This window comes from Symphalangus syndactylus, chromosome 22, assembly GCF_028878055.3.
Source record: "Symphalangus syndactylus isolate Jambi chromosome 22, NHGRI_mSymSyn1-v2.1_pri, whole genome shotgun sequence".
NCBI classification, from domain to species: Eukaryota; Metazoa; Chordata; class Mammalia; order Primates; family Hylobatidae; genus Symphalangus; species Symphalangus syndactylus.
The window spans coordinates 12,215,612-12,227,705 of record NC_072444.2 but is presented as its reverse complement, the minus strand read 5'-3'; the positions used below and the strand labels follow the sequence as shown (position 1 = coordinate 12,227,705).

The 12,094-nt window shown below is 41.7% G+C and overlaps 1 protein-coding gene across 3 annotated transcripts in view; it reads left to right on the top strand.

The window, feature by feature from the left end:
• MACO1 (macoilin 1) overlaps positions 1–12,094 on the top strand; it is a 68,782-nt gene that overhangs the window by 44,649 nt on the left and 12,039 nt on the right. For all 3 annotated transcript variants that reach the window (XM_063631548.1, XM_055261100.2, XM_055261101.2), the window contains 2 exons: positions 8,473–8,631; positions 9,967–10,149. In XM_063631548.1, coding sequence (XP_063487618.1) covers positions 8,473–8,631; positions 9,967–10,149 — 342 coding nt within the window. The remainder of the gene's footprint in view (positions 1–8,472; positions 8,632–9,966; positions 10,150–12,094) is intronic.

Sequence of the window (12,094 nt, the reverse complement as noted above, 5' to 3'; positions counted from 1 at the left end):
ACAGATTATGGAGCAGAGACATAAAGTACTTTGCAACATGGCTTCACCTAGTAATCAGGTCATCAAGCTCTTGCTTGTTTTTGTACACTTATGCCTTGTAGCCACTACAATGACACCAGAGGCAGCTTCATGTCAGTATTTCCAAATCTGTGGTTTATACCTGCTACACTGGAACAGGGTCATGTTAGTGTAGGCCTCACTTAAGATGGGATATCTCTACCATATACTTAAAATACATTTTTCTGTGAATGACCCAAGCCACCTATCCTGTCAGTGTGAGTGACCTGGAAAGGAGAGGGGGAGGAGTTGGTATAGAGGGTAATCAGTATTTCTTCTGGGGACAGAGCTTTGATTTATGAGTTCAACTTTCTGCACAGACAGCTGTGTGGTCCTTAAACAAGTCTTGTCTTGTATGATTAATGTGTACCAGGGGAACTCCTAATGGAATTAGGTACTAATCGAGATGAAGCAGTTGCTCTTCGTTAATTCTTTTCATATGCACCTGCCTTCCTTAAAAGCAAATGCCCACTTACCCCTGTTCCCTTCAGCCACTATTTAAATTAAAAATCGGATGGTCTGCTGTAGATAGGTTTCCAGAGCCTGCTGTGTCGTAACACTGACCCTGTTCTATTGTGAGCACTGAGGAGATAGACACAGAGTGAAGATTAGTGACATGATCTATAAGGATTGGAAGAAACTTTAGAAATACGGTCCCAGCTTCTAATTTTGTAGCACAGTCCCTGGCTTCAAAGAACTTATAGTCTTGTTAGAAATACGATACAGACACAGGAAAAGATTAAACATCAGAACAACAGCAACAGAAAGAAGCCCAGCACAGGGTGATGGTTTGATGCCAGATGTGAAACACTAACATGGAGAGCTTTAGGGTTTTAGAAGAAGGGATGTTGGGCACCTTGTGCTGGAGAGTTTAATTTTTGTTGTTTTTTTTTTTTTTTTTTTTTTTTTTTTGAGACGGAGTCTCGCTCTGTCGCCCAGGCTGGAGTGCAGTGGCGCAATATCGGCTCACTGCAAGCTCCGCCTCCCGGGTTCACGCCATTCTCCTGCCTCAGCCTCTCCGAGTAGCTGGGACTACAGGCGCCCGCCACAACGCCCGGCTAATTTTTTTGTATTTTTAGTAGAGACGGGGTTTCACCGTGGTCTCAATCTCCTGACCTCGTGATCCACCCGCCTCAGCCTCCCAAAGTGCTGGGATTACAAGCGTGAGCCACCGCGCCCGGCCTAATTTTTGTTGTTTTTTAACTGAGCCTTGAAGAATGGGTAAGATTGAAAAATGGAGGCCATTCCTCCCAAGGATGTAGCATAGTAAAAGGCAGAAAATGTCTGGAAAACAAGGAGCTTTGGCTGATGTGAGGGGTTTGTTAGAAAACCTACCTTTCAATCAGTTGGCTATATAACTTGGAGATGACTTTCTGAAGCCCCTTCTACAGAGCAAGCAGCAGGGTAAGTTCTGTATTGCAGAGCCTAGAGTCTCTCTGTCACTTGCTCTTTAGAGTTCATAGATAACCAGCAAAGCTGAGGCTCCTTATCATCCCCAGGGGTTCATGGGGTCCAGCCTGCAGCCCACAGACATATATCCTTAAGTAGTTTTCTGAAATGGATATGGGCTGTGACTCATAGTCACCCCTAGGTGAAGTCTTGGCTGAGAAAAAGGTCTGCTTCTTTTTTATAAGACTTGATTCCTGGGGAAATTTACTACCCTGATGCCTTAAACTTCCCCTGTGCTTTCAGTTAGGCCTCACAAAGCTGAAGTCAGGCTTAAAATCATGAAGTTATTGTCAGTAGCCACTGAAGGCTTTTAAACTTTCAGTTTAAAAGTGTGGGCTGTAATTCAGGTAATTAGTGGTGTGGGCTGTAATTCAGGTAATTCACAAGAGATAAGAATTACAAACATTTAGACATAGTATCTCCCTACCTTTTCAGATACTTAAAAACAATACCCATTTCAACTAAAAGCTAATACTTAAATACTGTATTTCAGCTGGGCATGGTGGCTCACGCCTGTAATCCCAACACTTTGGGAGGCCAAGGCAGGCAGATCACTTGAGGTCAGGAGTTCAAGACCAGCCTGGCCAACATGGTGAAACCCCATCTGTTTCTACAAAAAATACAAACATTAGCCAGGCATGGTGGTACGTGCCTATAATCCCAGCTACTCGGGAGGCTGAGGCACGAGAATCGCTTGAGCCCAGGAGGCAGAGGTTGCAGTGAGCCAAGATCATGCCACTACACTCTAGCCTGGGCAACAGAGCGAGACTCTGTCTCAAAAAAAATTTTTCAGTAAATAAATACTGTATTTATTTTACTACCAGGTGTTCTTCCAGATACTCAAAGATATTTTTCCTATTTAGCCTGTCTGAAAGGCTAACATTTGAACTTCATTCTTTTGGCCAATTAGCAGATTAACCTTTATTAAAATGTAAATCTCTTCCTCTTAAAATTAAATTTAAATAATTATTAATCAATTTACATTACAGTTTATCTTAATTGGATAGGATTAGGGAGAAGGTGAGATATAGTTAAGGTTTGGAATAAGAGTGATCCTTAAACTTGACACTTTTGCTTTCAAGTCAGCCTGGCATCTGACACAGGGACCTGAGAAAGTGCTGCTGTATGGGTCCCAACTCTTGCTGTGAGTTAGATAATAGGATGCAGAGGTAGCTTCACAACTCCCTTAGAAGTTGAGTGCTATCTTTTGAAATTATCAGTAAAGTGAGTAGGAAAGTTGCCTGGACCTGATGTGTAATAATTTAGAACCCTGGCTTGTTCAGTTGGACAAAAATGGACATATTTATTGTACATATAAACTCTAGCTTTGCCATGGGCTCTGTGTCCAAAGTGGTGATGCCACAGGGCAGGCCTTTGTAAGGGTGAAAACTGGTTCCACAAGAGTTAGGCAAGAAGGAAGTGCATTTATTTCCTGACTAAGCCTTAATAAAACTTGGTTCAGATGTATCTGGCCCATTATTTTTTTTTTTTTAATGAGATTGTAGCTCTTGTGGAGAAAACTTCTCTTTTATCCCTTAAAATCTATAGTCTAGGGAAGAGTGTGGCCCTTAACTCAGGTAAAAGGGGTTTGATGTTTTCCTCCATTCTCTCTATCCCTATCTGCTGAGATTAGTTTCAGGGCCTATAATCTATTACTTCTGCCTCGTTTTCTTCCTGATCATTGCTTTTAATTTAGGTTTCAGCTAATGACATTTTAATAGAATCATATTAATACATTTGGCGATTTTGCATTAACCTGTTAACACTATTTAATAAAAACTTCTTTGTACTTCACACTAATAAATTATATAGCTGTATTTTACCTATAAAGTATTGAACTTCAGCACCAAAGGGTTAAGTATGCCATTAAGACAAGTAGTAGTTATCTGTTTAATAAATGCTTCTAGCACTCGACTATCTTGATTCAGTTCAATTTGCTAACACATAAATCTTTTTTTTTTTTGAAATGGAGTCTCCCTCTGTCGCCCAGACTGGAGTGCAGTGGTGTGATCTTGGTTCACTACAACCTCCGCCTCCTGGGTTCAAGCGATTCTCCTGCCTCAGCCTCCCCTAGTAGCTGGAGCTACAGACACGTGCCACCAAGCCCAGCTAATTTTTTTTGTATTTTTAGTAAAGACAAGGTTTCACCATGTTGGCAGGGCTGGTCTCGAACTCTTGACCTCAGATGATCTGTCCGCCTCAGCTTCCCAAAGTGCTGGGATTACAGGCCTGAGCCACTGCACCTGGCCACACATAATTCTTTCAAAACTCATGACATACATTTTTCTATTGGGCAAATGCAAAAATTGAGATATATCTTAGAAAATAGGATTGTATAGTATATCCATACAATGGAATATTAGACAGCAATTAATTATGGAAAATGTCTAATAGTGTGAGAAGGTGCTTATGATTTATAAGGTGTATATGTGGTACTCTCTCACCAATATTAAATGTATTTACATGTATGAAGAAATAGAAAAAAACATACAGAAAAGAGGTACTCCAAATAGTGAGCTGTTCTGTCTGGATAAGAGGATTATGAGTTATTTATATTTTTATGTATACTTTTCCATTGTTTATTCAGTTTTTGATACTGTGACTGGGTATCAAAAATAAACTCAGTTCAGGTGGTAAATCATTTTGCTGCCTACCTTAGTAAAGATTTAAAATATATAGTGGACTTTCAAGGCAAATTAATGCTTTCTGTAGACAGCTTATGAAAAATTGTGCATCGTAAATTTTTTTAAATTGCTGAGAATTTTGCCGTTTACTGCTTTATGTTATCTGCATGCCATTAGCCATTAGGCAGTATTCTTGTAGAGCAGTGTTTCTTAAACTGGGAATGCTGGTGTTAACTCTCAGGCCTGCTGCAGCAGTTTGAAAAATAATTCACAGTTTGGAAAATAATTCAGTTTTACAAAATTCATGGTAGCAGTTATGAAAATCCTGAAGTATTTTAGTTCTGTGTCTTGTGAGATTATTTTATTTTTTAAATAAACCTTTTCTTATTGAAGTATAACATGTATATACACCAGTGCACAAATCAAGTGTTCCATTTATGGATTTTCACAAAGTGAACACATTCCCGGGCCGGGCGCAGTGGCTCACGCCTGTAATCCTAGCACTTTGGGAGGCCGAGGCGGGCGGATCACAAGGTCAGGAGATCGAGACCATCCTGGCTAACACGGTGAAACCCCGTCTCTACTAAAAATACAAAAAAAAATTAGCCGGGCGAGGTGGCAGGCGCCTGTAGTCCCAGCTACAAGGGAGGCTGAGGCAGGAGAATGGCGTGAACCCCGGGGGGCGGAGCCTGCAGTGAGCCGAGATCGCGCCACTGCACTCCAGCCTGGGTGAAAGAGCAAGACTCCGTCTCAAAAAAAAAAAAAAAAAAAAAGTGAACACATTCCTGTGACCACTTCATTTTATTTTTGTTGTATTGTGCCACTATTAGTCTTTGGCAAAATTTTTATAGAAGCTTCACATTAAAAAATATATTGTTGGCTGGGCACGGTGGCTCACACCTGTAATACCAGCACCCTTTAGGAGGCCAAGGTGGGTGGATCATCTGAAGGAAGTCAGGAGTTCGAGACCAGCCTGGCCCACATGGCGAAACCTCATCTCTACTAAAAATACAAAAATTAGCTGGGCGTGGTGGTGGGCACCTGTAATCCCAGCTACTCGGGAGGCTGAGGCAGGAGAATCGCCTGAACCCAGGAGGGGGAGATTGCAGTGAGCTGAGATCAGCCTGGGCAACAGAGTGAGACTTGGTTTAAAAAAAATATATATATATATATATATATATATATATATATATATATATATTTCATGTTCTTTGGTCTTCAGAAGTTATACTCTAGATATTTTATGCTTTTTGGTCTCATAACTGCATTAGCTCATTGGATTTTTAACATTTTTCAAGGAACTCTAAAATTTCACTCAGAATAAATATTGTTATTTTTAGTTTGTGGTGGGAAAAGATTAAAAAATGAAAGAAAGTAACAACTACAAAATTCTCACCATCTAGCCTCTACAGATTTAATTTTTCTTTCATTCCCAACTGTGGCATATGTTTTGCCCCAGCGACTGGTTGGGTGGAACTTGATTCCTATGCATCTGCATATGATACAGCTTAGTTTGCTAATCTAAAGAGGCACATCAGCAGCCATCTGTAAGTGTGTCAGGCCTAGAAATCCTAGCGCAAACTGGGAGGAACTTTAGAGATATCAGCCGTGGATGAGGAAACAGGCCTGGAAGATTACACGTCTTGTGCAGGGTCAGAGAATTGGCGCCAGAGCTGAATGTAGAACCCTGATCCTAAACTCTGTTACTAAACCATGCTTAGCCCTATTTTCACCTAAAAACTCACCCTTTCTACTGAAACTGCAATCCTCAGACTGTGAAATCAGCTTCTCAAGAAAGACAAATTACCTAACACATTTTTCAGCCAAATTTCTCAAAGAGGATAGCATTGACCTGACAGCATTGACCTCTTTCGGAATATATTCTTTGGGCTACTTGGGAGTGAATGAGAGACAGTATGGTGATGGTATAAATGCCGATCTGTAATTGTTTAGAGCAGTTCTGAGAGTACATTCAACTGGAATAACCCTGGCAATAGGGAAAGTGTGGTGTGATGTCGACTTGTGACCCTTCCCTGGGGACCAAGCTGTCAGGACACCCAGCGGTGCTTTTGGAACAAAAGGTTTCTAGGCCATGCTCCCAGGCACTGGACAGGAGGACTGGCTACTTGCACCTGCAGGGTGACTGTCAGTGTTTTATGATTTGGGGTTTTGGGGGTTTTTTTAAGTTGCCTAAAGGTAGATATGTAAATAAAGCTGCTCTGTGTCAGGCAACATTTATTGAGTAAGCGTTGATCACTGTGGAGGGCTCTGGGGATTTAGTGCTTAATAAAACATGTCTCTAAGACTTAGTCTTTGGAGCTGACAGTTCCAAAGAGATCACCATTGCCCTTCAGAAATCTTGGTTCTGTTGGTATATTGAATTAGTGACAAGAACAAGAGTCTCATCAGAGCAAACTGACTTTACCTACCTGTGAGTTTGTATCCTGATAGAAAAAGCCTCTTCTAAATAAATATTGTTATTCCTAGTTTGTGGTAGGAAGAGATTAAAAAATGAAAGTAATAACTACAAAATTATTGAGATCTAGCCTCTGTAGATCTAATTTTTCTTTCATTCTCAACTGCAGCTCACATGGCAGCCATCCTTGACCTGACCTTCAGCACCACTCTCCACAGTCCTATCTACCAGAACTGTTCTATCCTTTCCTACTCTGTCCCCAGTACAAGCCTTTCTCAGAAGCCAGACTAATGGCTTGCCCACACATGTCGATGGCTGTTCCTGCCTTTGAGTTTTTTAATACATTTCTCCCCTCATTTAGAATGTCCTCTCCTCCTCTTCTACTTCTCCAAATCCTATCCAAATATCAGGGCCCAAGTCAATCTCTACCTGCTCTGCAAAGCCTTTCCCAGTCTTCTCTCCTCAGACTCACATAGCACTTCTTCCTCTACCATGCTGTGGATGACATGGCTATAGTTTGGCCTAATGGTGGAGAATGGACTCTGGAGCTAGACTGCCTGGATGACCTTGGGCTGCATCCGTTCCTAGCCTAGAGTTCTTCATCTGTAAAAATGGGAATAGGAATTGCATTTGGCCCATAGTTGTACAGATCATAGGATTAAACCCTATAGAACAGTGCCTGGCCCGTAAGTTCTCATTCAATGGTAGCTGTTGTTATTATTCCTTCTAGCATATATTTAATCATGGCCTTCCTTGTGTTATTGTTTAATCGTTTAAATTATGTATTTCTTGGTTCCTATTTCTTGGTTCCTAATTGTGAAGTTTTCCCATGAAGAAAGAGACTTGATTTTATCGTTTTTGTTTGTTTGTTTTTTGAGACAGAGTCTCACTCTTGTCGCCCAGGCTGGAGTGCAGTGGCACAATCTCGGCTCACTGCAACCTCCACCTCCTGGGTTCAAGTGATTCCCCTGCCTCAGCCTCCTGAGTAGGTGGGATTACAGGCGCCCGCCACCATGCCCAGCTAATTTTTGTACTTTTAGTAGAGATGGGGTTGCACCACGTTGGCCAGGCTGGTCTTGAACTCCTGACCTTAGGTGATCCACCCGCCTTGGGCTCCCAAAGTGCTGGGATTACAGGCATGAGCCACTGCGCCCGGCCAATAGTTTTTGTTGACCGTTTTCAGCACTACATATGCATAGTAGGTCTCCAATACCTGTCGCTTAAAGTGAAACTATTACTGCAGTAAAGAAAATAGATGGAACAAGAGTAAGGAATTGAGGAGAAAAGATAGGCTTCATTTTGCACATGGAGTTCTCTTATGATTCTTAGAGCATGTAATTTGTTCCTTTTTTCATTGTTGTTGAGTCTCGTGAGCTCTTCTGCCACACTCACCGAGGTGTGAACGTCATTCAGCAAGGATGCTAGCAATTTCTGGAGGTTGTCGCAGACCGTTTTCTTCTAGGCCCATGGTGGGACAGAGTCTCAGACAGTAGATTCTGATTTATCAAAATATCACAGAGCATTAAGTGGTAGGTCATGAGCTGGTTGTTTGAACGTATTTCCCTTGCTGAGGGCATGAAAAGCCACCAGAAAGGAGCCTTTAGTCTTCAGCCACCCTCTCTGCTGTCCCCTTCTCCTTTATCAGCAGCTCGGATGGATATTCACAAGCACCATACTCACCTGTCAATATTCATAAACATTTGGGGGAAGTTGAAAGTTACACCCCAGTAGGAAGAGGTAGGGACCCAGGTGGAATCATTCAATAAAATTAACCCAATTGCAGACAGGAATCCTCATGATGGTAGGAACTGCCAGCGGGGTCCTTCTTCTGCCATTCACGCAGCAGACCAGGACCCCCACCAGGTCCCTCTCAGCTCTGTGGGTGCCCTCACCTGGATGAAAATGCTGCATTTCTCCTTCTCCTAGGCTGGAACAAGACATTAAAAAGTTAAAGGCTGACCTGCAAGCCAGCAGACAAGTGGAACAAGAGCTCCGCAGTCAGATCAGCTCCCTTTCGAGCACCGAGCGAGGGATCCGCTCAGAAATGGGCCAGCTTCGGCAGGAGAACGAGCTGCTGCAGAACAAGTATGTGCACCTTTTAGGTCTTTGGCCGTAAGCCCAGCAGCTTCACTGCTTCTCCTGTTTCCAGGGGTTGGAGCACAAGATTTATGGTGACAGAGACCTGCTGAGAGGTTTTTAAATAAAATGTTTAAAATACTTTATTTAGTACCAGATATTCAACATGTTTATAAAACCTATAAAAACTCATTTCATTGCCACAAAACAGTTTATTAATATTACTGTTTTTGTCTTCTCTCATTTAATAACTTCTTAGTTTAAAATAGTTATTGAGTTTTGGGATGGTAAAATTGACAAGTAGTTCTGCCACAGTTTGAAAATTTTGCTCCTTTGAGTGAAAATTTCTAGAGTATTTGACTATATTTACTTTTATTTCCAGAACTAAAAGATGACATTGAACTTTGATTTTATTTGAAAAGGCAGGCAGAAAGCCAGGTCTTCTGTGTGAATTCTTTTAGGCTTTTGATTAGTTCATTCTGGAATTACTTCTTAACTCAGTGTAGGTCTTTCCTTTTTTCTTTTTTTAAATCTCCCAGCAATGTGTGCCCGTGGTAGCGATGATCATTACAGGCTGTTGGCTTTCTGGGCTTTCCCTATTGAAAGAGGAGTTCAACATTTTTAAGGAATGTAACTCAAAAGCTAGGGCATTACAGGCAAATAACCTCTCCATTGCCTCTGACCAGCATTTGTGGTGGTTCTAGCATTGATATGTAGAGAACATCCCAATGATAAACTCACCTCATGCTGATAGCTAAAGCTGGGGGTGGTAGTAAGCAGGAAATATGGCTGAAATTTCTTTCTGAAATTAAGCATCCTGTGACTCTAAAAGAGGGTTTGGGGACACTGTGAGCAAACATCCTGAGCTGGAAAGGAAAAGCTGTAGTAGGCTACAGCAAAATTGTATTCAGGAAAAATAAAAACCTTCCCCTTTCCACCCGTTACCTCAGTTTCACTGGGGCTGGTCCCATCAGTGGTTCTTTGGTGGGACTGAAGTTCTTTCAGGGTGCTCTGGAACATTAGAATTAGTTATACAATTATCTCCCCCTCTGTTCGAAATTTGTTTTACCCTGTTTTCTGGATGACCTTTTGTAGATCACTTACTTGAACAGAGCAGAGGCTAGGTCTGAATCTCTGTTTTGTAAGGCGGCTTGTTTATTGGTGTTTAGGAATTATTAAAGCATAACAATGTGTTTTTCTCAGGCATTCTGGGAGTTGACATTTTTGATTTGCTGTTCAAACCTCCTGTTTAGTTGGCCTTAAGGTGATAAAGAGATGTTTCTCAAGGGTTTATAGTGGGCATTTGTGATTTTAAGACTTTGTATGACAATCATTTCCATATAGGTTACATAATGCTGTGCAAATGAAGCAAAAAGACAAGCAGAATATCAGCCAGTTGGAGAAAAAGCTAAAAGCTGAGCAGGAAGCCCGAAGTTTTGTAGAGAAACAGTTAATGGAAGAGAAAAAAAGGAAGAAGTTAGAAGAAGCCACTGCTGCCCGGGCTGTTGCGTTTGCTGCTGCATCTAGGTATGTCCATGTCACCTGAGTGTTTAATCCAAGGTTGACTTTCCTTTACCAACAAAGACATGGGAATTTGATGCCTTGGGCAGGATTGGACGTACAGCAACCATGCGCAGATGGATTGCTTTTAAGTACTGTTTTATTAGCTGGTTTAAACTCCATCTATGCAAGCTTGTACTATCTTATAACAGCTTTATCCCTCAGTGACCTCATCTATAAAGTGGGATGAGGGAATTACCATGTTTCCCATACCTGGGAGGCAAAGTACTGCTCATAAAAAGGTTTCCAGTCACTTTTTGTCAGACTGATGATTACTAAATGCATTGAGAGATTCCATCTGGAAGTTCGTTTCCTTTAGAGCGCTATCATTACTCTCCACTCTTAGGTATATGTGTTTCTGAAGTTTTTATCTTAAAATGGAAGAAAGATAAAATCTTGGTTGCCCAAGCACTGTGTACTGGCTGCTCAAATGGATATCAGCAAACTGTCAAATGAAATGGCAAAAAAAGTGAAACATAAGTCTCTACTAGATGGAATTACATTTGTGGCATGATGAAAACTGGGGACTACCTCCAGTACCATTGGAAAGTACCCCGTGTGCAAGTATTCCAAAAGCTATTAGATAGTTAAGAGCTTTTTCTGTTTTCTTTTTGCTTCTACTTCACTTACCACTTTTTCCTTTGTTTTCTTGACTAGTGAAGTCCCTCTGCATGTGGGAATCAGTTAGGTGTTTGCAGATATAGAGCGATGGTAAATTATTATTTATTTCACTTTTAAATTCCATCCTAATCTGTATCTATGTGGTATAATTCAACTGTAATTTTTCCTTGAATTTTGCTTTGTTGTAATTTAAGTAATTTAACTTTTGGCATGTCGATAGCCTTCTTTGTGGGTTCTGGCATTTGCAGGATAATTGGTGAATCATTTCACCTTTTAGGAAATAACAGCAAGTGAGAACTCTGTCCTGTGTGATCCTGTCTCCCCCCAGCAGATGGCTGAGCTGGCTTGGCCCATCAGCATCTATACAGACTTACAAGGCCCTTGACTAGCCTGCCTACAATGTGGGGTTGTTTGTTTGAAGATGTATTTGCATTCTGAAGCACTTATACTTGCAGGAGATGTTCCTGAACAGTCATCTAGTGATGACTGTTCTCCTCTCTCCTCAATTCATCCAGCACCTGCCCTTTCTGAAAAATTCCACTCAGGAGGACATAGCAGTTCCTTAACGATATTGCTTAGTGTCTCCCATGCCCGAGAATCAGCAAGTTGGTTTCAGTGTCTACCCCAAATCCCTTTTGCTTCCAGTTAAGCTTATTTATCTTATCCCTGGACAGTCCTTGTTTGCTATAACTTATTCTTTTTTTCCTTCTTTTTGAGACGGAGTTCTTATTCTGTCACCCGGGCTGGAGTGCAGTGGCACAATCTCAGCTCACTGCAACCTTTGCCACCCAGGTTCAAGCGATTCTCCTGCCTCAGCCTCCCAAGTAGCTGGGATTACAGGCTTCTGCCACCGCGCCCAGCAAATTTTTGTATTTTTAGTAGAGACGAGGTTTCACCATCTTGGCCAGGCTGGTCTTGAACTCGTGACCTGAGGTGATCTGCCACCTTGACCTCCCAAAGTGCTGGGATTACAGGCGTGAGCCACCACGCCAGGCCTGCCATAACTTATTCAGTAAATCTCAGGGCATAAATCTCTGACTGGAACTTCCTTTTTGGTAGGCAGAGAACACCTACTTCCTTCATTGGGCTGTTTCTGGAACCTAGACAGTTCCAGCTTTGGACTGGCCATTGCCATCATATCTTTTAGCTCAACCTTATGATAGCCCTGAGAAGCAGCTCAACGGTGTGCCCTTATTTTTCTGTTTACTCCAGTCTTGTGGCAACTTTATGACAAGAAAGACAAAAGTCCCAATGCATAGCCCCTCAAAAGTGGGGGGAAAATTTTTTTTCT